We start from the raw sequence: 24,958 nt of genomic DNA on the forward strand, positions 1-24,958 counted from the left end.
TGTGGCTCTAAGGAAGGAAAAGTGGTTATCATAGGAAAAAGTGTTTTTTTTTTTTCCTTGTTTGTCTTCAACCATCACCAGGGCAGCAGTGCAAAAACACTCCGTGGCCAAATACAGCTTCGCAGTCACTGCCTGCGCCGCTGCCAGGAACCATACCAGGCACTGAAGGACAAGCAGGGGGCAGGAGCTGTCCCTCGGGAGCCCTCAGCCCTGACCTTGCAGTGCTCGCACACGGCAGCAGCTCTGCCTCACGGGCAAAGCACGGGGCAAAGCTGTGACCCCTCCTGACCCACCCCATGCCGCAGATCCCTCTCTCACCCACCCTTGCTGCATTATTCAGTGCCTCCCGCTGTAAGCTTTGCTTCCTTCACTGCAGGGGGAAAAGGACAGGCCGTAAAAGCAGAACTGCTCCTGGAGCCTTTGAAAATGCAGACAAACACCAGTGATATGCTCAGACCTTTATTACGTGGAGGAAGGGCTAAAAAGAAATGAAACTCCTAAAACATTCACCGCACTGGTGGAGGACGAGAAGAACCAGGAGTTGCCGCCCTGGTCTTGGTTTTAAAAAAAGGGGGGGGGAGGGACAGGTGAAGTTTCCATCCGTCAGCTCTGGCAATCCTGGGCAGGGTGGCTCAGGGCAAAAAGAGGTACGAGACACAGCTTATATTTTTATTTAAACCGCTACACAGTTGTTGTTTTTTTTGCCTCTAATGATGCAAAAAGAGGTTCCAGGACACACTGAGCCATCCACAGTCTCTTCCTTGAGAAACAAAACCAAAACAAAAAAACCCTGTCTGTTTTTTTATTTATTATTTATTTAAAAATTGGAAAATAAAAAGGTGAGGCTGCAGCTCAGGGCCACACTGACCAAACTGCCCATGAGTTCACCTTCCACAGCAGGAGGAAGAGGGGGAGATGAAAGAAAGGGGAAGGCCCACAAAACATTATTTTTTCATTTTTTTTTTCCTTTAAAGTAACAGCTATACTGGGGGTGGGGGCAGAAATCAAACCATCAGGACATCTTGATTCTTTTTTGGGGGGGGCTAGGCCTCCTTCTTTGCCTGAATTCAGAACTGCGTTAAGTAAATGGGCTCTAGCTCCGAAAAAAAATGACGCAGTTTGTCTTTGACAGAGTTATAAAGCCCATAGAGCTTAAAAAAGGAAGGATGCCCGGGTACAGATGGGAAATGAATAATTAGTTTTCCTACAAAGAAAATAAAACAGGCTGCAAGATGCAGAAAACCACATTTAGGCTCTATTACATTTACAAATACATACATAAATATATTACATACAACAGCAACTCAAAGAGGAAGCGGGCGAGTCACACAGAGGATGGCTGGCTGGCTGCAGTTCTCCCCGCACAGACGTTTGGCTGAGCAGTTACTTCTCCTAATAATTCCAGGAATGGGCTTCGGCTTTTCTGTTTTTCTTTCTTTCTTTTTTTTTTTTTTTTTCCTCTCCTCTCCTTTCATTCTCTCCCCCCTCCCCGGTTTCGGATTTAGTTTGTCCAGTATGGAGAAGTGCCATAGGCGGTTTTGGTAGCCTGAGACTTTTGCTGCATGGTGCTGGGCTGGTTGCGCTGACCAGATCCACCCTAGAAATCAGAACAGGAAGAGACAGCAGTCAGCAGTGCATGCGTGCCCCCAGGGGTACATCATCTGGAGGGGAGCCCACAGACACAGCACAGTGGATCCATTTTTGCTGCGCCCCAACAACTCCGAGCCCCAACATCTCCACGGCTCGCACCCCAACAGCCACCACAACACAAAGCAGGAGCGCAGGCACACACCATTCATCCCACCCAGCCCTCAAGGTCCCAGCCAGGTGCCACCACCCCGATGCTGTCACCCCCTCACTGCAGAGGCTGATAGCTGAGGGCTGGAGTGGGAACACAAGGAGGTGACAGAGCTGGGAAGCAACAACACCTGCTGCCCCCCCCAAAAATGTTTCCTCTCCCTCAGCATCAGTGTCTCTGCACTGTAAAACCTCAAAGGCAGGAGGCCGTGAGGAGAACAGCAGGGCCGTGGGAAGTGGAGGAGCATTCTCAAGGTGAACGGAGACTGCAGCAGCCAAGGATGTCAAGCGTTCAGAGGCAGCAGTCATTGCCTATTTCTGGACTCCAAAGCAGAACGCTGCTTTTCCAGGGAACGTTTCGGCAGGGGCCGACTCACCTGCCCATCTTGCTGAAGATGGTGATGCAGCATCTGGGAATGAGGCTGCTGATGTGCAGGCAGGATGTGGAGAAAAGGGGCTGGAGCATAACCCGGGGCAGCACCAGGGTTCAGGGGCCCAGTAGATCCAAGAGCAGAGGGCAGGCTGAAAGGAGGCGGTGTGCCAGCATGGAATCCCTGCTTGTCAAACGTCTGCACGAGAGGCAACGGGGACAGTGTCAGAGGCCAGCAGGAGCAGCCCCACGGTGACCAAACAAGAACAAGAGTGGCCTGAACACAGATCCCTGCACCTCTCATCAGCCCCGTGAGCAAGCCAAGTCAGACCAAATACCTGGGGGCACTTCAGATTGAGTTCAACTCCTCACCCTCATTTCTGCACTAATGCCTGAGACTTTTTAATTTAATTTCTGTGGCTACTGTGTTCCTTTTTTCTTCCTCTGACCTCTTTTTGCTTAGTGGGACATAGGGTGGCAGCAGCTGCCTGAAATCAGTCCATCAGACCTCTCAGGGGTTCAGGCTGAATTGTTTGACCTACTCTAGGCACCCCAACAAAAATGCAGGAAGAAGCTGCACTAAGGTTTTGTTCCCCTCAACCAAAGCTCTGCCCCTAATATTACGCACATATTCAAGGGCTGGTGTCCTACTCCTGGGCACGGGGCACAGCCTGACACACACTGGGTCTGACTGCCCTGACAGAGGGAGGATACAAGGATGGGGAAAGGAGCAGGCTGTCACCCCACTGCACAGCTCATCAAGTGCTTCCTGCCCTCCCTGGGAACCTGTACGCAGGGCAAGAGCCAGAGGTGGAGCAGAGTGGTGCTGGCACCCACGGGAGAGACCCTCAGGTACAGGGGTGGGCACTGCTGGCTGACGTCTCTGAGAAAAGCTAACATCCTCTTCACTCGTCTGCTTTGGTGGCAATTTTGACTGTGCTATCCTGTTTTACTTGCACCCACAGCATGCGTGAGGCAGCGTGTGACAGTGCAGGGAGCTCTGTGTCTGTGCCAGCAGCTTTGGCCAGGCGTGGACATGGCAGAGGCAGCAGGACAGAGGGCGAGAGTCCTCTCCAGCAAGCAGAGCCAGCATAAGAAATGCCAAAGCCTGCCGATCCCGAGACCAAGCTGCCTGGGAACTGTCCCCAGCTGCCAGGGCTCTGGCAGAGTCCCACCAAGCCACCCATAAGCAGGGAGCCACCAGGGAGGAGGGTCCAGCGTTCCTCACCTGAGTCTTGTTATAGACTGAGCCACTGATATCAGGCACACCTGTGTTACTTGAGGTCACAGAAACACCTGGAAAACAAAAAAGTACTGACAATGAGAAAGCCAAGCAGCAACCAGCTCGAACCCTGCGCTTGCTTTGCTCCTGGTGCCTCAGTGGAGGCACCTGCAGCCACTGCCCCATGTGCCCTCCTGCTCGGTGCTCTCAGACCCACAGCACTCCAGCCAGGAGCAGGAGGAAGGGCTCAGCTCCCTGCTCCTGCTGCAGAGCAGGCAACCAGCCCACTGGGATAAATCACCCATGTCCACTGTGCACAGATTATGGCTGGGATTCAAATGCACCTCATTGGGCAGCAGCTGGCTGCGCTGAACGCTTTAGGCTTGCAGAAAGCCAGCTTTCCCCCAGGATTAGAGATGCATTTGGCTCTATCACAGCATTCAAGAGCTTTCCAGTAGTGTGCTGAGCAATGAGCCTCAGCAGCTGCTACATGCTTGTGCCCTTGTCCTTTCGCATCATGCAGCAGGGTGAGGCCTGCACTGCTCCTCCGCCCCTGCAGAATTAGTATCACTGGCTCAGGCTGGCTTCCACCTGGATCAGCTGGTGCCACAAAAGGCCCAGAAACAGCCACTTACCAGCAAAGGCACTCTCAATTAGCCACTCATTTGTAGGCTTACAAGGACTGGATCTGAACACTTGGATCAGGTTAAAAGCAGTGGTTCCTTTGGCCACTGAATCAGGTGCCTGGACTCACTGGGTTTGCACTGCTCTAAGGCTGTACCCTTCCTAGTTGATTTTATCCTTCCCAGGAGATCTCTCCTTTTTGCAGGCCACAGAGGAGAGCATGATAAGCTCCTGGTTGAAGACTGACATCCTGACTTGTCCTGGGGGCGTTTCAAACACACAACAAATGCTTGGTATTTGCTTAAGCCCAAGGATGAGCTAGTTAGTGCTAAGCAGTTCAGTATACATTTCTCAGGTCTAACCAGCATATGCAGAATTAAGCTTTCACATGAGCCGTGTACATTCCTTAGCCTTCACAGTCACAGAGGAAACATTTCCAGGCACAAACCAACACGAGTTACAGAGCGTGGCGACAGCAGCTGCAACAACAGCCCTGAGACACATGAACTGCCCTGCTTGCTCTGAATGCACGGCTATCTCAGGGGCCTACCACTCAAAATCCAGTCAGCGTTTGGCAGAGGACCATTTCGGCAGTAGCGTCCCACTGCTTCAAGACCCACTTACTCTTCACCCAAGCCAACTCTGGCAGGGAAAACAGCTCACTACTTCTCCCACGTGTAATCGAGGACAAAACTGCACATCAGCCACACAAACCCTTACGCGATGTTCAGCCGTTAGGTTTAGAGGGAACACTTGGGCCATTAAAAAAAGCATTTTGTATACGGGAGATGGAGAAACAGCTTGGATCTTGACCCTGTTTACAGCTGGCTGCTGTGTTGACTGCACAGCACTGGCAATGCTGGGAGTTTGCCCTGCTGAATCCCTCTCAGGAGTAAACCTCAAGTCTCATGTGTTACCTTTCCCAGGTCCAGTGCCAGCAGATTTGTTTTGTGCTTGAGATGACCCACTGTAGCCTCCTTTGCTGTAATCTCCAGCTGCCGTTCCCTGCGTTAAGTCATCATAGCCTGCCGGTGTGTACAAGACAAGGTGTTACAGTGTGCAAGCAGCTCTGCAGACACTCCAGTGAAAAGCACAGTGACGAGCATACCTGCTCCATAGCCGTGCTGCCCATAGCCACTCGCCTGCTGGAAAGGAGTGGACGCAGTGTTCAGATTGACTCCGTGCTGCTTAGCAGATGCCGGAGGTACCTGGACAAAGGAGGATGGATAACAAAAGCCACTGTTAACCAGGGAGCAGCGCACAAAAAGCAAGGTCCGTCTGCCATCTAGTGGGGAAGGCACCTCCAGCTCACACGGGAAATAACTGGGAGCTGGGAGCACTGGGATCGCAGGGGAGGTGGCACTCACAGCTCTGTGCAAGCCACAGGTTTCCTGCTAGAGCTGCCCTTTCATGTGGCCTTTTTTCCCGCTGCAATGCAATCACATCTCAGGCTGCCTTTTTCTTTCATACTGACTGCAAAAAGCAAGTTCTTTGCCTTAAACCAAAAGCAAGCAACCCCAGTGCAACCCCAGAATCAAACAAAACCAGCTCCTGCCTGAGGCTGTTTCATAAAACGTAGTCCCTACAGTGCCCTAAAACAGACTTATCTACCCTTCTGGCCAGGAGCATCACCCGTTCCCAAATAACCTTCTGCTGAGACTACCAGTGCTGCTCTACAGCTTCTTGGGGTCACCTTGCCAACTCAGCTTTGGGTCTCCCTTTGACTCTGCAGAAGCTCCTAAGGGCTTTCAGGAACACTACAAATCCATGAGCTGCAGCCCATTTACAGTAACCTGTGCCCATGAGTTCTGGCCTTTCACATTTCCCTCTTGTGGAAGGGACAGCAGAGGTATTTTCTCAGGCTTGCACAATGAGATCCTCTGCAGGATGGGGAAGACGTAGGCCAGGTTTTGTGGAGAGAGCAAAATCAGAGGAGCACGAAGCAAGGGTTACAGTTGAAGCTGTCACACTTACAAACATGGTTGGCCCGTACTGGAATGCGCTGGGTACACCTGGCACCCCGGCGTAGTAAGGGAGCCCGGTGTAGCTGTATCCCGGCGGCAGGGTCGGGTTGAGGAAGGGCTGCTGAGTCGTGTGGTGAGTCTGTGTCTGGTTCTGCTGCGGCTGGGCGAGCGTGGTAGCAGGAGCAGGGGAGGCGGAATCCCCACGGCCAAATTTTGTTACGTCACCTGGGAAGGAAAAGACTGATCAGGAAGGGATCCAAGCTTCTCCACAAGGATCCTCTGAGTACACACGAACTAACAAAGAGCACACCCTGCACTTGGAAGGCTGCGGGTTTTCATGACAACTCTCCTGGTCTCTATTCCTGAGGGCCACAGGGATATTGCTCATGGCACAGAGCTCTGTGCCACGGCTAATCCATTGACAGAATGGAGATGCCGATACTTACCCATCTCATGCACACCAAGCAGATTGATTACTATCAAACCATTGCAATAAAATATGCTAAAAGCAGAACTATGGTAATTAGCCAAAGTGCAAATGGTTGTTGGGTTAAAATGTGACTCTCCTGGAGGTTAAACTGATTAGCCAAGCTTCATGGGCTGAGAGCAAGTTAAGATTTACAGGCAGTGATGGGCATATTTTTGTCAATGTCTGTTTATTTGTGAAGCATGACTAGTTAGATGTCCGGTTCCTCACACCACCAAAGTTCTGGAGACAGTAGCTGAAGGCCAGGAAAGCAAGGCTTGCATCGTGGACCACCTTATTGAAGAAGTAGGAAGGGAAATTGGTTATTAACCCAAAATCAGCCTCCCAAGAGAAGTGACTATGAAGCAGAAAACTCCAAAACACTTGCATTTTTCTGGCAGCCTACAGAGCAGCTTGTTCATATGTGTTGGTTTGTTTGTTTTTTAATTTTTTTATTTTAAAGGAGGTAACACATCACATCTATCTCATTCCTGACCAGTACTCCTCTTTGTCGGTTGCCAAGAGGAGTGACAACATTTGGTAACTGCATTATAGGGATCATAATTTATGGCTACAGTTTTAAGCTGTAATCAGATGGCAGTGGAAGAAAAGCTTTTGTTGAATATGTTGTATGGCATTACTGTCGTCTTTGCACATTGATAACTGAAGAACAAGAATGAGGAAGAGTTTCTTAGACCACGTGCTTTTTAGGAGCGAAGTCCATTAGACCTGAGGAGGGCAGGGGAAAACCTGCTAGAGGCAGCTCCTGGTGGGAACATACAAGTGCTAAAATAGCAATAACAAAACATGGGTTGCTGCTGAAGGGGCTCTAAAAGGGTCTTAAAAGGGTTTATTCCAGTGCCAAAAAGGAAAGCCAGCCAGGTGAATTTCAAGGAAAAGACCAATTAAACTATCAGCTATCTTCTAAGCACCTGTATGTGCTTGGGAAAAGCACTACATGACACTAAGATTTACATTTTTAACAATTTTGCACTTGTTCTCAAAGACTATCCAGCTTAATCCCAGAAGAGGTCATATTCCCAATCAAAACCATGAATAAAAATTCATGTCAAAGTTGATAGGGAGAAGCTTGTTTTTATTTACTTATTTTCAGATTGGTGGATTTAAATTGCCTACAGAAGGGAAAAAAGACTGCTCTCTCTATCAGTAACAGCAGGATGACCTGCCTTTAGAAACCAACACATCTCACTTACCGTCCTTGTCTTTAAATAGCACTCACCTGAGTACGGGTTGTTAGCAAGGCTCCCATCTCTGCCTGTCAAGGTTGCAGGAGCAGGGAATGTAATTCCGTAGTAATCCTTAAACAGAGATGACATCATTTATTAACAGTTGTAACCATAACAGAGCTGAACAGCTCTTATACCTGATTTATAAAAACAAGAATTTTAAAAGCAAGGAACAACGGAAGCTACTAAGGTCAGCTTCTGCCCAAGCTTCCAACAGAGCTCAAGATTTACCAGGATCCTCAATTTCAAACTAAACCTACTTTATGGACACTTAATATCGTCTGCAATCACTTTATGTTGGAATGGCAGCTTCTGCTTCGCCTGCTGATACATCTAAGGGTGTAGAAGAAGGTCAGTTCCCACTGAGCATCCACCTCTGCTCAAAGGAAATGACTAAAAGCTCTTCTCACCCAACCCTCAGCTTAGAGCTGTCATCTTCCAGCAAGACTGCACCTGGAAGAACAACAGACCCTGCAGGGTGCCAGAGACTTGGAGTCAGGACAGGGCCATGAAAATAACGTGGATGTAGTCTAAAGGTCTTGTACCATGCCCTGTTCTCTAAAATAAAAAGCATTACCTAGAAAAAGGGAACAAACTTGAAAGAAAACTGGGCCAACTTAGGGATATGGTTTAGTGGGGACTGTTAGTGTTAGGTCAGAGGTTGGACTTGATGATCTTGAGGTCTCTTCCAACCTAGAAATTGTGTGTGATCCTTTCTTTCTCAAGTAATTTTGTCTTATCAACTCCAGCAGGAGTCTCTTAACAAAACACAATCACTTCCCTGTTGAAAGCTGTTGAAAGTCTTAGCAGATCAATAGCACTTCCTTCTCCTGCCAAGAAAAATGCCACAAATAACAGACATGCTAGCATTTTTCCCTATAAAAATTGCACAAAGTATAATCAAATTCACACAAGAAGACGGTCTAAGGGTTGCACTTATTCCCACTGCCTCATTGATGGAGGGAAGCGCAGCAGTCATCCTGTCAGGGCCACAAATGCCTATTCCACCCATGCATGCAGACACACACAGAAGTCATAGAAAAATGGGAGTAAAATCTAGTTACATTTGAAATTCATGCCCACCCCAAAAAAAAAATCAGAAAAGATGCTCTGTTCTTCAAACGTAAGTATTTCCTGCACTACAGAATGCGCATGAAACAACATGCTCAAAATCAAAATGGAAGTATCAGGAATAGATTCAAACGGTGTGAAAGGACTGAAGAACAAGAAGTGACCTGGCGTTACAGGTTTAAGCTTCACCAAGCAGCACACAAGGCAACACAGGCAGCAGCTGAGGATCAAGTCCCACCACCACCACCACTCAAGACCGCTACCATACAGGCAAGCTACAAGGCAGCAGCAGACAAGGTGACGTACCCAAATAACACCAAGTCAGAATTTACAGTACCAACATACACATGAAGAAATGGACTTGAATTTTTAAAAGTATGCCCAAAAAGAAAAAAACGAAAAAAAGGAAACCCCAATTCTGGTAGGATCAGTGCCTCTTGCTACCAGAAGCTGCCAGACCATGACGACAACTGCTCCTGGACCTCTGCCCACTTTCACTTTCTAGATGTGAACAGACTGGCACCTCAAACACCATCATTCCCACCTAGTCTGATAAAATTCTTAGTACAAAATCCTGTGTAAAATTCAAAACACAACATATAAAAAAAATGGAAGAACCAGAATGAACAAATGAACAGCCAACAGCAAAACATTTCTGATATTCAGGCATTTATCCAGAAAGTTTCACACACTGAGAACAAACACTGGGGGGCATAGGATGGTCACAAGCACGGATATTCAACAAGATTTTTACAAAAGGAAAACCTGTTTTACCAGCAAACCTTCTGTATCAACAAAGATGTTATAGAAAAAGCAGGAAAAAAGACTACTTGAAATCCTTAAAAAAAAAAAAAAAAAAAAAAAAACCAACACAATGCAAATAAAGAGAAACGTACATAAACAGAAATACAAAGAGTATCAGAGCATTATATAAGCAAAATTGATTTGGGTAGGCAAGGAAACCTGAAAATAAAACCCAAGCAAAACAGTCCATGAACACAAAAAAAGGGAACCCTAAAACACTTCTGCAGCACGGCTGCCTCAAAGGCCTCTGCCACAGCACTTTCATATCACCCACACAGCCACACTGGCCCACAAACAGGCTGACCTGAAACCAGGGCACCCCAACACCCCTACAGAAGCGCTGGGAAACATGTGTGCTGCCCCCTGCCTGCTGAACGAGGGGACACCTTGCCTGGCTCCACAGAAGACAAGGAAAAAGGCAAACAGAAAGCAAAACTGAAAACGGAAACAGGGGAATTCTCTTTGGATGATGATGATGAAAGGAAAGATGCAGTGCTGCATAAAGCTCAACACACAGCAGCACCCTGACCATTACAAGCACCTGCACCACCACGGAGCCCCTACAGGCTCTTGCCCAGCACAACCCAAGAGCCACCATGCCTGGGCCATCAGCCCCACCACCACCAGCCATCTACAGCGCCCTCCTGGCCCTCCTGCTCCTCCTCACGCCTCCCACCAACGCCTTCTCCTGCAACCCCCTGCGCCTCCACGACAGCGCCTTCACCTGGGACAGCCTCCAGCTCCTCCGCAAGATGGCTCCCAGCCCTACAGAGCCTTGCCTCCATCAACACGCATTTTTTCCCTTCCCGGACATCCTTCTGGACACCGACAACACAGAGCAAGCCGCACACACCGCCCTCCACCTCCTCCAACACCTCTTCAACATCCTCAGCAGTCCAAGCATCCCTGTGCACTGGCTCGATGCTGCACGCAATGACCTCCTCAACCAGCTCAACCACTACATCTACCACCTCGAGCGATGCTTCCCAGCCGACGCCACGCGCCTCCACAGGCGAGGGCCCCGCAACCTTCACCTCAGCATCAACAAGTACTTCAGGAGCATCCAACACTTTCTCCAGAGCCACAACTACAGCCCCTGTGCGTGGGACCACGTCCGCCTCGAGGCTCGCGCCTGCTTCCAGCGCCTGGACACGCTGATACGGCGGATGAAGAGCCAAGCATCTCCCAGCCTCTTCAGAAGCCATCTGCACCTTATGACTGTCCCCAGCCAACGCCAGTGGACGCCGAGCAAGAGGCACCAGCTGCAGCACAGACGGGGTCGGCTCAGCACTGCTCAGCCCTCCTCCAGCCACAAGCCCATGGTGTCAGGGAAACAGCCGTGACTGCGCTGAGGCCAGGCCTGGTCCTGGCTGCGAGACAGTGTATCCAGCCGTGTGGCGTGCACCATGGACACTTCACTGCTAGGGGAGGGGGAAGACACACCTATGTCGCACACCCAGGGGACGGCCGTGAGGCGATGGGGATACATGAATTTATTACCCGTGGGGCTGTGTTGCCTATCTGGACTGCAGCCTCTCCTGACGGAAGGGGAAGGCGTCGATGGGCACTTTTTGCGGACTTGGACATGTCAATGACTATTTATTGCAGAACTTTATTTATCATGCCTTTGTTTATTTATCCCCCTTTTTTATTTATTCATCCTTATTTATTTGCACTTAGTATTTATTCACTCTTTTTCTGGAAATAAAGATTTTATATTTTATAAAAAAGACAAGAAGTGGTGGTCATCTTTCATAGGCGCCACAGGCAGAGTCGGGCTCCCTGAGGCCAGCAGAGCCTTGCTTCCTGCAGCCTGTCCCACTGACGGCCTCTGTCACTGGTTGAGGGCTCTGGGCTGCTAACTGCTACCACAGGCCTGTCGGGGAGCAGCGCCTCTCCCAAGCCCACCAAGCCCATGGGCAATCTCCCACCAACACCAGACCTAATGGTGCATGCCTGCCCTGGAAACATGGCGCCTGCATCACACACTCCTCGTCTGCCACCACCCACCTGCTCCCTTCCCAGTCCTCTCCCACTGCCACGGTGTGAAAGCCACCTTCATGTTGTCGTGGTTCCGCTCGAGTGGGCAGCCGAGCTCCACCACAGCCGCTCTCTCACTCCCCCTCTTCAAAGAGGAATGGGGAGAAAATATGTAAAAAGGGCTCAAGGGTTGAGATAAGGACAAGAAAATCACGCAATAATTATTGTAACGGGCAAAACAGACTCAGCATAAGAAGATAGTAAGATTTATTGCTCATTACTAACAAGCTAGAGAAGTGAGAAACAAAGGAAAGAAACCAAAAGCACCTTCCCCCCCATCCACCCTCTTCCACCTCCTCCCCCCGAGCGGCGCAGGGGAACGGGGGAATGGGGGTTATGGTCAGTCTACAGCACTTCTTCTCTGCCGCTCCTTCTCGGTCACTCTCGTCCCCTGTGCTGTGGGGTCCCACCCACGGGATGCAGTCCTTGATGAACTGACCCAGCGTGGGCTTCCCACAGGTAGCAGCTCTTCCAGAACTGCTCCAGATATGGGTCCGTACCAGGGATCCATCCCTCAGGAGAAAACTGCTCCAACCTGGCTCCCCTACGGGCAGCAGCTCCTGCCAGGTCACCTGCTCCTGCGTGGGCTCCTCTCCACGGGCTACGGGTCCGGCCCGGTATCTGCTCCGGCAGGGGTCTTCCACAGGCGGCAGCCTCCGTCGGTGCAGGGCCACCTGCTCCACCGTGGTCTCCTCCACGGGCTGCAGCGTGGAACCCTGCTCCACCGTGGTACTCCATGGGCTGCAGGGGCACAGCCTGCTTCACCACGGTCCTCACCACAGGCCGCAGGGGACTTCTGCTCCGGCGCCTGGAGCACCTCTCCCCCTCCTTCTACACTGACCTTGGCACCTGAAAGGCTGTTCCTCACTCCCTTCACTCTCCCAGCTGCTGTGTGGCGCAGCGTTTTTTCCCGTCTTAAATATGCTCTCACAGAGGCGCAAAACAACATCGCTTATTGGCTCAGCTCTGGAAGACAATGGGGCCCTTCCCAAACATGGGGCAGCTTCTAGATCTTTCTCACAGAAACCACCCCTATGGCCCCCTGCTACCAAAACCTTGCCACGTAAACCCACTACACATGTGCACCCCAAGACCAACACCCCATCATGACCAACCTTCTGGCGATGCCACGGTGCTGCCTGGGGCTAAAGAGGGAGGCAGGGACAAAGCGTACGTCACAGAGGAGAGGGGGGACTAAACAAGGCCTGTGGAGGTCTGGGCAAAAAGCTGCACCTCAGCGCTAACCAACAACACACAGGAATATCAAAAAGAGACACACACACACACAAAAAAAAAAAAAAAAAAAAAAAAAAAAAAAAAACAGATGCTCAGGAACTGCTCGTTGTTCTCCTACTGCCACCACGGTCTTGCACTTCTTCATCCCAACACAACCTTAGTAAGCAAACAGCAGCATCCTTCAACACCACCACCCGTGACAGTCCAACCCAGTCAGCACAGAACAGCACAGCATCCCACACACCACCAGCTGCTCCTTTACCTTGACCACCACCCCAAAAAACACTGCCCCAGCTGCTTTACCCCAACAAGTAAGCTAGGGCAAGAAAACAACAATGCCCGGTACCTCCAGGCTCCTCCTGGAGAGGGGAAAGAGGCCGTTCTCAATGCTGTCACACCACCTCCAACGTATCATTACTGCAAAGATACTGCTCTGGGCAACAGCAAACAGAGATGTCGCTTGCAACTGAGAAGTGAAGGAACAAATGTACTCAGGCACACAGCACAAGCCCTCCCACAGCAGCCTCCAGCTCCCGGTCATACCATAATCCTCCTCATGTTACTCCTAATCCTGCAATCCCAGAAAGGGGGACCTGACTGACTCTGTCTTGTGAGGTAGCTGCAGAGAGCAACCCTCCTCTTAAGAACAAAACACGAGAGAAACGCAGGAAATTCACAAATGACTTTCAAACTTACAAAACTGAAAGATAAGTATTATCTTTATCATTAATGTGATAAAATACCAAAAAAGGGATCAGGGAGGTCACAGAATGTCCATCCCTAGAGATGCTCAAAAGTTTCGTTCAATAACTCCCTCGGGAAACTGAGGGAAACTACCCTCAGCATCTCAAAAGACTTATTCCAAAATACATCATACAAGAATTTCAAAACATGAAATGATGCACTGAGTCATTAAAAAACACGGAAACAGAGAAACAGAGAAGTTCCTACAGTACAAGATGATTACAAGGAAAATGTATTTACCAGGCAAGAAAACCTAAAATTGAAAAAATGCAATTGCTAATGATAAGACCTTTCTTTCACACAGCACACTGAGACACTTTTACTGAAAATTTGCTCAACTGACAAAAGCAGCAAAACTATACTGAAATATTCTTGCCTGACACTCCATCACTGAACACGAAAGACCTCAAAAGAGACTCCTCAGGAAGTTTAAAAGTGTTCAAAGAGAAGAAAGGCAAAACAAAACACTGCAAGCACTCCATCAGTCAAACTCACTCAAACCTACAAACAAAAGCCACTACCTTCAGGACAAGCCATGCTCGAGAGCTCCAGAGATTCATAGAATCACAGAATCATTAAGGCTAGAAGAGACCTCCAAGATCATCTCTCTAACCAACCCCCTGTCCCCAACGTCACCCACTAAACCCTCACCCTAAGCATCACATCCAACCTTTCCTTAAACACCCCCAGGGACAGTGATGACACCACCTCCCTGGGAAACCCCGTTCAACACCTGACCACTATTTCAGAGAGGAAAAGTCTCAGAATTTCCAACCTAAACCTTCCCTGGCACAACTTGAGGCTATTCCCTCTTCCATCACTAGTTGTCTATGGGAAGAGGCCAACCTGCAGCTCCCCACAACTTCCTTTCAGGTAGCTATAGAGAGCCATAAGCTCTGCCCTGAGCCTCCTCTTCTCGAGAAGAAACACCCCCAGTTCCCTCAGTCACTCCTCATTAACACTTGTGGTCCAGGCCCTTCACCAGCTTCGTAGCCCTTCTCTGGGCACGCTCCAGGGCCTTGATGTCTTTCTTGTAGTGAGGGCCCCAAAGCTAAACACAGTACTCTGTTCTGTTGAGGCTGCACCTCGAGTACAGGGGGATGATCACCTCCCTGGTCCTGCTGGCCATCCTATTCCTGACACAAGCCAGGATGCCACTGGTCTTCCTGGCTGCCTAGGCATGCTGCCAGTATCATTTTCAAAGTACTACAAAACGTAAAAAGCAATGACGAATTACTACCAAAAAAAGAGCCAAAAAACGAAACTCAAAGAAAAGCCGCAAAAACTACCACCATTTCAAAAATGAAAAAAATAAATGCTTTATATGGTTGGGAAACTTTACCGGAAATAAGACATACCACACAGGAAAAAAGGGAAGCCATAAAAAGTTCTCAGACAAAGCTCCCTGGACACCCTCTCCCCACCACTTTCACATCCCCCACACAAACGCTAAGGACAGATTAACCACCACCTCGCAAAAATAAATAAATAAATAAATAAAAAATAAGCCAAGGACCTCCAAAACCTGTCCCAGGCTCAGGGGAAACTCACCAACACACTTCCCTACACACCATACCACCAACAACCTTTGTTCAGTCCACAGAAGACGAGACTGAGTAAAGGACTCACGGTAGCTGCAGCTTTCTCAGAAATCTCCTCTCAAACTACCACCACAAAGCAATGGTTACACCAGACAACTCCCTTAGGTTCCATTGAAGAACCAAACTTCACAATACTTAAAAAAGACACAGAAACATCAACACATACAAGGGAATCCAGAGGAAACACATTAGTGGTACAAAGAAGGCAACCTAACACTATGGCATTGCAAAGCGAAACAAGACTTGTGCAGAAAGAGAAATTTCAGTGTAGCTCTGGTGCAAAGATGCTTGTTTAAAACAAAATGGAAACCAGAAATAGGAAACAAACACAACATCTGTGGCACACCTTTCCCCACAACTTTCTCGAAACCACTTTCACTTCCCCGCCTCCAAATACGCCAAAAAATATCCACCACAACATGAGCCAAGGACCTACAGCTTGCGCACCGCACTCAGGGCCAAACCCACCAAGGCATTTCCCCTCAAACCACAACCAAGCCAAACTGAAAACCACAGCCAAAAACCTCGAAGACCTGAAAGTGATGAAGGGAAAGGAAGATGCAGCACTGCATAAAGCTCGACACCCGGCAGCACCCCGAGCACCAACACCACCCAGCCCCAACAGGCTCTTGCCCAGCACAACCCAAGAGCCACCATGCCTGGGCCATCAGCCCCACCACCACCAGCCATCTACAGCGCCCTCCTGGCCCTCCTGCTCCTCCTCACGCCTCCCGCCAACGCCTTCTCCTGCGGCCCCCTGCGCCTCCACGACAGCACCTTCACCTGGGACAGCCTCCAGCTCCTCCGCGACATGGCTCCCAGCCCCACACAGCCCTGCCCGCAGCAACACGCGCCTTGCTCCTTCCCGGACACCCTCCTGGACACCAACGACACGCAGCAAGCCGCACACACCGCCCTCCACCTCCTCCAACACCTCTTCAACATCCTCAGCAGTCCAAGCATCCCTGTGCACTGGCTCGATGCTGCACGCAATGACCTCCTCAACCAGCTCAACCACTACATCTACCACCTCGAGCGCTGCTTCCCAGCCGACGCCACGCGCCTCCACAGGCGAGGGCCCCGCAACCTTCACCTCAGCATCAACAAGTACTTCAGGAGCATCCAACACTTTCTCCAGAGCCACAACTACAGCCCCTGTGCGTGGGACCACGTCCGCCTCGAGGCTCGCGCCTGCTTCCAGCGCCTGGACACGCTGATACGGCGGATGAAGAGCCAAGCATCTCCCAGCCTCTTCAGAAGCCATCTGCACCTTATGACTGTCCCCAGCCAACGCCAGTGGACGCCGAGCAAGAGGCACCAGCTGCAGCACAGACGGGGTCGGCTCAGCACTGCTCAGCCCTCCTCCAGCCACAAGCCCATGGTGTCAGGGAAACAGCCGTGACTGCGCTGAGGCCAGGCCTGGTCCTGGCTGCGAGACAGTGTATCCAGCCGTGTGGCGTGCACCATGGACACTTCACTGCTAGGGGAGGGGGAAGACACACCTATGTCGCACACCCAGGGGACGGCCGTGAGGCGATGGGGATACATGAATTTATTACCCGTGGGGCTGTGTTGCCTATCTGGACTGCAGCCTCTCCTGACGGAAGGGGAAGGCGTCGATGGGCACTTTTTGCGGACTTGGACATGTCAATGACTATTTATTGCAGAACTTTATTTATCATGCCTTTGTTTATTTATCCCCCTTTTTTATTTATTCATCCTTATTTATTTGCACTTAGTATTTATTCACTCTTTTTCTGGAAATAAAGATTTTATATTTTATAAAAAAGACAAGAAGTGGTGGTCATCTTTCATAGGCGCCACAGGCAGAGTCGGGCTCCCTGAGGCCAGCAGAGCCTTGCTTCCTGCAGCCTGTCCCACTGACGGCCTCTGTCACTGGTTGAGGGCTCTGGGCTGCTAACTGCTACCACAGGCCTGTCGGGGAGCAGCGCCTCTCCCAAGCCCACCAAGCCCATGGGCAATCTCCCACCAACACCAGACCTAATGGTGCATGCCTGCCCTGGAAACATGGCGCCTGCATCACACACTCCTCGTCTGCCACCACCCACCTGCTCCCTTCCCAGTCCTCTCCCACTGCCACGGTGTGAAAGCCACCTTCATGTTGTCGTGGTTCCGCTCGAGTGGGCAGCCGAGCTCCACCACAGCCGCTCTCTCACTCCCCCTCCTCAAAGAGGAATGGGGAGAAAATATGTAAAAAGGGCTCAAGGGTTGAGATAAGGACAAGAAAATCACGCAATAATTATTGTAACGGGCAAAACAGACTCAGCATAAGAAGATAGTAAGATTTATTGCTCATTACTAACAAGCTAGAGAAGTGAGAAACAAAGGAAAGAAACCAAAAGCACCTTCCCCCCCATCCACCCTCTTCCACCTCCTCCCCCCGAGCGGCGCAGGGGAACGGGGGAATGGGGGTTATGGTCAGTCTACAGCACTTCTTCTCTGCCGCTCCTTCTCGGTCACTCTCGTCCCCTGTGCTGTGGGGTCCCACCCACGGGATGCAGTCCTTGATGAACTGACCCAGCGTGGGCTTCCCACAGGTAGCAGCTCTTCCAGAACTGCTCCAGATATGGGTCCGTACCAGGGATCCATCCCTCAGGAGAAAACTGCTCCAACCTGGCTCCCCTACGGGCAGCAGCTCCTGCCAGGTCACCTGCTCCTGCGTGGGCTCCTCTCCACGGGCTACGGGTCCGGCCCGGTATCTGCTCCGGCAGGGGTCTTCCACAGGCGGCAGCCTCCGTCGGTGCAGGGCCACCTGCTCCACCGTGGTCTCCTCCACGGGCTGCAGCGTGGAACCCTGCTCCACCGTGGTACTCCATGGGCTGCAGGGGCACAGCCTGCTTCACCACGGTCCTCACCACAGGCCGCAGGGGACTTCTGCTCCGGCGCCTGGAGCACCTCTCCCCCTCCTTCTACACTGACCTTGGCACCTGAAAGGCTGTTCCTCACTCCCTTCACTCTCCCAGCTGCTGTGTGGCGCAGCGTTTTTTCCCGTCTTAAATATGCTCTCACAGAGGCGCAAAACAACATCGCTTATTGGCTCAGCTCTGGAAAACAATGGGGCCCTTCCCAAACATGGGGCAGCTTCTAGATCTTTCTCACAGAAACCACCCCTATGGCCCCCTGCTACCAAAACCTTGCCACGTAAACCCACTACACATGTGCACCCCAAGACCAACACCCCATCATGACCAACCTTCTGGCGATGCCACGGTGCTGCCTGGGGCTAAAGAGGGAGGCAGGGACAAAGCGTACGTCACAGAGGAGAGGGGGGACTAAACAAGGCCTGTGGAGGTCTGGGCAAAAAGCTGCACCTCAGCGCTAACCAACAACACACAGGAATATCAAAAAGAGACACACACACACACAAAAAAAAAAAAAAAAAAAAAAAAAAAAAAAAAAACAGATGCTCAGGAACTGCTCGTTGTTCTCCTACTGCCACCACGGTCTTGCACTTCTTCATCCCAACACAACCTTAGTAAGCAAACAGCAGCATCCTTCAACACCACCACCCGTGACAGTCCAACCCAGTCAGCACAGAACAGCACAGCATCCCACACACCACCAGCTGCTCCTTTACCTTGACCACCACCCCAAAAAACACTGCCCCAGCTGCTTTACCCCAACAAGTAAGCTAGGGCAAGAAAACAACAATGCCCGGTACCTCCAGGCTCCTCCTGGAGAGGGGAAAGAGGCCGTTCTCAATGCTGTCACACCACCTCCAACGTATCATTACTGCAAAGATACTGCTCTGGGCAACAGCAAACAGAGATGTCGCTTGCAACTGAGAAGTGAAGGAACAAATGTACTCAGGCACACAGCACAAGCCCTCCCACAGCAGCCTCCAGCTCCCGGTCATACCATAATCCTCCTCATGTTACTCCTAATCCTGCAATCCCAGAAAGGGGGACCTGACTGACTCTGTCTTGTGAGGTAGCTGCAGAGAGCAACCCTCCTCTTAAGAACAAAACACGAGAGAAACGCAGGAAATTCACAAATGACTTTCAAACTTACAGAACTGAAAGATAAGTATTATCTTTATCATTAATGTGATAAAATACCAAAAAAGGGATCAGGGAGGTCACAGAATGTCCATCCCTAGAGATGCTCAAAAGTTTCGTTCAATAACTCCCTCGGGAAACTGAGGGAAACTACCCTCAGCATCTCAAAAGACTTATTCCAAAATACATCATACAAGAATTTCAAAACATGAAATGATGCACTGAGTCATTAAAAAACACGGAAACAGAGAAACAGAGAAGTTCCTACAGTACAAGATGATTACAAGGAAAATGTATTTACCAGGCAAGAAAACCTAAAATTGAAAAAATGCAATTGCTAATGATAAGACCTTTCTTTCACACAGCACACTGAGACACTTTTACTGAAAATTTGCTCAACTGACAAAAGCAGCAAAACTATACTGAAATATTCTTGCCTGACACTCCATCACTGAACACGAAAGACCTCAAAAGAGACTCCTCAGGAAGTTTAAAAGTGTTCAAAGAGAAGAAAGGCAAAACAAAACACTGCAAGCACTCCATCAGTCAAACTCACTCAAACCTACAAACAAAAGCCACTACCTTCAGGACAAGCCATGCTCGAGAGCTCCAGAGATTCATAGAATCACAGAATCATTAAGGCTAGAAGAGACCTCCAAGATCATCTCTCTAACCAACCCCCTGTCCCCAACGTCACCCACTAAACCCTCACCCTAAGCATCACATCCAACCTTTCCTTAAACACCCCCAGGGACAGTGATGACACCACCTCCCTGGGAAACCCCGTTCAACACCTGACCCCTATTTCAGAGAGGAAAAGTCTCAGAATTTCCAACCTAAACCTTCCCTGGCACAACTTGAGGCTATTCCCTCTTCCATCACTAGTTGTCTATGGGAAGAGGCCAACCTGCAGCTCCCCACAACTTCCTTTCAGGTAGCTATAGAGAGCCATAAGCTCTGCCCTGAGCCTCCTCTTCTCGAGAAGAAACACCCCCAGTTCCCTCAGTCACTCCTCATTAACACTTGTGGTCCAGGCCCTTCACCAGCTTCGTAGCCCTTCTCTGGGCACGCTCCAGGGCCTTGATGTCTTTCTTGTAGTGAGGGCCCCAAAGCTAAACACAGTACTCTGTTCTGTTGAGGCTGCACCTCGAGTACAGGGGGATGATCACCTCCCTGGTCCTGCTGGCCATCCTATTCCTGACACAAGCCAGGATGCCACTGGTCTTCCTGGCTGCCTAGGCATGCTGCCAGTATCATTTTCAAAGTACTACAAAACGTAAAAAGCAATGACGAATTACTACCAAAAAAAGAGCCAAAAAACGAAACTCAAAGAAAAGCCGCAAAAACTACCACCATTTCAAAAATGAAAAAAATAAATGCTTTATATGGTTGGGAAACTTTACCGGAAATAAGACATACCACACAGGAAAAAAGGGAAGCCATAAAAAGTTCTCAGACAAAGCTCCCTGGACACCCTCTCCCCACCACTTTCACATCCCCCACACAAACGCTAAGGACAGATTAACCACCACCTCGCAAAAATAAATAAATAAATAAATAAAAAATAAGCCAAGGACCTCCAAAACCTGTCCCAGGCTCAGGGGAAACTCACCAACACACTTCCCTACACACCATACCACCAACAACCTTTGTTCAGTCCACAGAAGACGAGACTGAGTAAAGGACTCACGGTAGCTGCAGCTTTCTCAGAAATCTCCTCTCAAACTACCACCACAAAGCAATGGTTACACCAGACAACTCCCTTAGGTTCCACTGAAGAACCAAACTTCACAATACTTAAAAAAGACACAGAAACATCAACACATACAAGGGAATCCAGAGGAAACACATTAGTGGTACAAAGAAGGCAACCTAACACTATGGCATTGCAAAGCGAAACAAGACTTGTGCAGAAAGAGAAATTTCAGTGTAGCTCTGGTGCAAAGATGCTTGTTTAAAACAAAATGGAAACCAGAAATAGGAAACAAACACAACATCTGTGGCACACCTTTCCCCACAACTTTCTCGAAACCACTTTCACTTCCCCGCCTCCAAATACGCCAAAAAATATCCACCACAACATGAGCCAAGGACCTACAGCTTGCGCACCGCACTCAGGGCCAAACCCACCAAGGCATTTCCCCTCAAACCACAACCAAGCCAAACTGAAAACCACAGCCAAAAACCTCGAAGACCTGAAAGTGATGAAGGGAAAGGAAGATGCAGCACTGCATAAAGCTCGACACCCGGCAGCACCCCGAGCACCAACACCACCCAGCCCCAACAGGCTCTTGCCCAGCACAACCCAAGAGCCACCATGCCTGGGCCATCAGCCCCACCACCACCAGCCATCTACAGCGCCCTCCTGGCCCTCCTGCTCCTCCTCACGCCTCCCGCCAACGCCTTCTCCTGCGGCCCCCTGCGCCTCCACGACAGCACCTTCACCTGGGACAGCCTCCAGCTCCTCCGCGACATGGCTCCCAGCCCCACACAGCCCTGCCCGCAGCAACACGCATTTTTTCCCTTCCCGGACATCCTTCTGGACACCGACAACACAGAGCAAGCCGCACACACCGCCCTCCACCTCCTCCAACACCTCTTCAACATCCTCAGCAGTCCAAGCATCCCTGTGCACTGGCTCGATGCTGCACGCAATGACCTCCTCAACCAGCTCAACCACTACATCTACCACCTCGAGCGCTGCTTCCCAGCCGACGCCACGCGCCTCCACAGGCGAGGGCCCCGCAACCTTCACCTCAGCATCAACAAGTACTTCAGGAGCATCCAACACTTTCTCCAGAGCCACAACTACAGCCCCTGTGCGTGGGACCACGTCCGCCTCGAGGCTCGCGCCTGCTTCCAGCGCCTGGACACGCTGATACGGCGGATGAAGAGCCAAGCATCTCCCAGCCTCTTCAGAAGCCATCTGCACCTTATGACTGTCCCCAGCCAACGCCAGTGGACGCCGAGCAAGAGGCACCAGCTGCAGCACAGACGGGGTCGGCTCAGCACTGCTCAGCCCTCCTCCAGCCACAAGCCCATGGTGTCAGGGAAACAGCCGTGACTGCGCTGAGGCCAGGCCTGGTCCTGGCTGCGAGACAGTGTATCCAGCCGTGTGGCGTGCACCATGGACACTTCACTGCTAGGGGAGGGGGAAGACACACCTATGTCGCACACCCAGGGGACGGCCGTGAGGCGATGGGGATACATGAATTTATTACCCGTGGGGCTGTGTTGCCTATCTGGACTGCAGCCTCTCCTGACGGAAGGGGAAGGCGTCGATGGGCACTTTTTGCGGACTTGGACATGTCAATGACTATTTATTGCAGAACTTTATTTATCATGCCTTTGTTTATTTATCCCCCTTTTTTATTTATTCATCCTTATTTATTTGCACTTAGTATTTATTCACTCTTTTTCTGGAAATAAAGATTTTATATTTTATAAAAAAGACAAGAAGTGGTGGTCATCTTTCATAGGCGCCACAGGCAGAGTCGGGCTCCCTGAGGCCAGCAGAGCCTTGCTTCCTGCAGCCTGTCCCACTGACGGCCTCTGTCACTGGTTGAGGGCTCTGGGCTGCTAACTGCTACCACAGGCCTGTCGGGGAGCAGCGCCTCTCCCAAGCCCACCAAGCCCATGGGCAATCTCCCACCAACACCAGACCTAATGGTGCATGCCTGCCCTGGAAACATGGCGCCTGCATCACACACTCCTCGTCTGCCACCACCCACCTGCTCCCTTCCCAGTCCTCTCCCACTGCCACGGTGTGAAAGCCACCTTCATGTTGTCGTGGTTCCGCTCGAGTGGGCAGTCGAGCTCCACCACAGCCGCTCTCTCACTCCCCCTCCTCAAAGAGGAATGGGGAGAAAATATGTAAAAAGGGCTCAAGGGTTGAGATAAGGACAAGAAAATCACGCAATAATTATTGTAACGGGCAAAACAGACTCAGCATAAGAAGATAGTAAGATTTATTGCTCATTACTAACAAGCTAGAGAAGTGAGAAACAAAGGAAAGAAACCAAAAGCACCTTCCCCCCCATCCACCCTCTTCCACCTCCTCCCCCCGAGCGGCGCAGGGGAACGGGGGAATGGGGGTTATGGTCAGTCTACAGCACTTCTTCTCTGCCGCTCCTTCTCGGTCACTCTCGTCCCCTGTGCTGTGGGGTCCCACCCACGGGATGCAGTCCTTGATGAACTGACCCAGCGTGGGCTTCCCACAGGTAGCAGCTCTTCCAGAACTGCTCCAGATATGGGTCCGTACCAGGGATCCATCCCTCAGGAGAAAACTGCTCCAACCTGGCTCCCCTACGGGCAGCAGCTCCTGCCAGGTCACCTGCTCCTGCGTGGGCTCCTCTCCACGGGCTACGGGTCCGGCCCGGTATCTGCTCCGGCAGGGGTCTTCCACAGGCGGCAGCCTCCGTCGGTGCAGGGCCACCTGCTCCACCGTGGTCTCCTCCACGGGCTGCAGCGTGGAACCCTGCTCCACCGTGGTACTCCATGGGCTGCAGGGGCACAGCCTGCTTCACCACGGTCCTCACCACAGGCCGCAGGGGACTTCTGCTCCGGCGCCTGGAGCACCTCTCCCCCTCCTTCTACACTGACCTTGGCACCTGAAAGGCTGTTCCTCACTCCCTTCACTCTCCCAGCTGCTGTGTGGCGCAGCGTTTTTTCCCGTCTTAAATATGCTCTCACAGAGGCGCAAAACAACATCGCTTATTGGCTCAGCTCTGGAAAACAATGGGGCCCTTCCCAAACATGGGGCAGCTTCTAGATCTTTCTCACAGAAACCACCCCTATGGCCCCCTGCTACCAAAACCTTGCCACGTAAACCCACTACACATGTGCACCCCAAGACCAACACCCCATCATGACCAACCTTCTGGCGATGCCACGGTGCTGCCTGGGGCTAAAGAGGGAGGCAGGGACAAAGCGTACGTCACAGAGGAGAGGGGGGACTAAACAAGGCCTGTGGAGGTCTGGGCAAAAAGCTGCACCTCAGCGCTAACCAACAACACACAGGAATATCAAAAAGAGACACACACACACACACAAAAAAAAAAAAAAAAAAAAAAAAAAAAAAAAAAAACAGATGCTCAGGAACTGCTCATTGTTCTCCTACTGCCACCACGGTCTTGCACTTCTTCATCCCAACACAACCTTAGTAAGCAAACAGCAGCATCCTTCAACACCACCACCCGTGACAGTCCAACCCAGTCAGCACAGAACAGCACAGCATCCCACACACCACCAGCTGCTCCTTTACCTTGACCACCACCCCAAAAAACACTGCCCCAGCTGCTTTACCCCAACAAGTAAGCTAGGGCAAGAAAACAACAATGCCCGGTACCTCCAGGCTCCTCCTGGAGAGGGGAAAGAGGCCGTTCTCAATGCTGTCACACCACCTCCAACGTATCATTACTGCAAAGATACTGCTCTGGGCAACAGCAAACAGAGATGTCGCTTGCAACTGAGAAGTGAAGGAACAAATGTACTCAGGCACACAGCACAAGCCCTCCCACAGCAGCCTCCAGCTCCCGGTCATACCATAATCCTCCTCATGTTACTCCTAATCCTGCAATCCCAGAAAGGGGGACCTGACTGACTCTGTCTTGTGAGGTAGCTGCAGAGAGCAACCCTCCTCTTAAGAACAAAACACGAGAGAAACGCAGGAAATTCACAAATGACTTTCAAACTTACAAAACTGAAAGATAAGTATTATCTTTATCATTAATGTGATAAAATACCAAAAAAGG

General features: G+C 50.7%; 4 protein-coding genes across 9 annotated transcripts in view; 3 read left to right on the forward strand and 1 right to left on the reverse strand.

Moving 5' to 3' along the window:
- Positions 1-1,357: 1,357 nt before the first annotated feature.
- UBAP2 (ubiquitin associated protein 2) overlaps positions 1,358-24,958 on the reverse strand; it is a 143,403-nt gene continuing 119,802 nt past the window's right edge. For 3 of the 6 annotated variants that reach the window (XM_082783391.1, XM_082783390.1, XM_082783393.1), the window contains 7 exons: positions 7,684-7,762; positions 5,988-6,202; positions 5,122-5,221; positions 4,931-5,038; positions 3,396-3,463; positions 2,175-2,366; positions 1,358-1,597 (listed from right to left, as the gene is read on the reverse strand). In XM_082783391.1, coding sequence (XP_082639517.1) covers positions 1,502-1,597; positions 2,175-2,366; positions 3,396-3,463; positions 4,931-5,038; positions 5,122-5,221; positions 5,988-6,202; positions 7,684-7,762 — 858 coding nt within the window. In that variant the 3' untranslated portion in view covers positions 1,358-1,501. Of the gene's footprint in view, positions 1,598-2,174; positions 2,367-3,395; positions 3,464-4,930; positions 5,039-5,121; positions 5,222-5,987; positions 6,203-6,674; positions 6,738-7,683; positions 7,763-24,958 lie in introns of all 6 variants that reach the window. The other 3 variants (XM_082783389.1, XM_082783388.1, XM_082783392.1) reach the window with 2 other exon arrangements.
- LOC309890024 (interferon-like) lies at positions 7,769-11,472 on the forward strand. Its single transcript, XM_082783394.1, has one exon. The coding sequence runs from the start codon at positions 10,162-10,164 to the stop codon at positions 10,906-10,908; it is 747 nt and encodes a 248-aa protein (XP_082639520.1). The 5' UTR covers positions 7,769-10,161; the 3' UTR covers positions 10,909-11,472.
- On the forward strand, positions 15,212-17,152 carry LOC309890025 (interferon-like). The gene has a single exon (XM_082783395.1). It carries the CDS (start codon positions 15,842-15,844, stop codon positions 16,586-16,588), a length of 747 nt encoding a protein of 248 aa, XP_082639521.1. The 5' UTR covers positions 15,212-15,841; the 3' UTR covers positions 16,589-17,152.
- LOC309890027 (interferon-like) lies at positions 21,067-22,833 on the forward strand. The gene has a single exon (XM_082783397.1). It carries the CDS (start codon positions 21,523-21,525, stop codon positions 22,267-22,269), a length of 747 nt encoding a protein of 248 aa, XP_082639523.1. The 5' UTR covers positions 21,067-21,522; the 3' UTR covers positions 22,270-22,833.

This window comes from Aythya marila (genome assembly GCF_965140915.1).
Source record: "Aythya marila genome assembly, chromosome: Z".
Lineage (NCBI taxonomy): Eukaryota > Metazoa > Chordata > Aves > Anseriformes > Anatidae > Aythya > Aythya marila.

Coding starts and splice junctions, on each gene's coding strand:
- LOC309890024 (XM_082783394.1), top strand. CDS start 10,162: ATGCCTGGGCCATCAGCCCCACCACCACCAGCCATCTACAGCGCCCTC.
- LOC309890027 (XM_082783397.1), top strand. CDS start 21,523: ATGCCTGGGCCATCAGCCCCACCACCACCAGCCATCTACAGCGCCCTC.
- LOC309890025 (XM_082783395.1), top strand. CDS start 15,842: ATGCCTGGGCCATCAGCCCCACCACCACCAGCCATCTACAGCGCCCTC.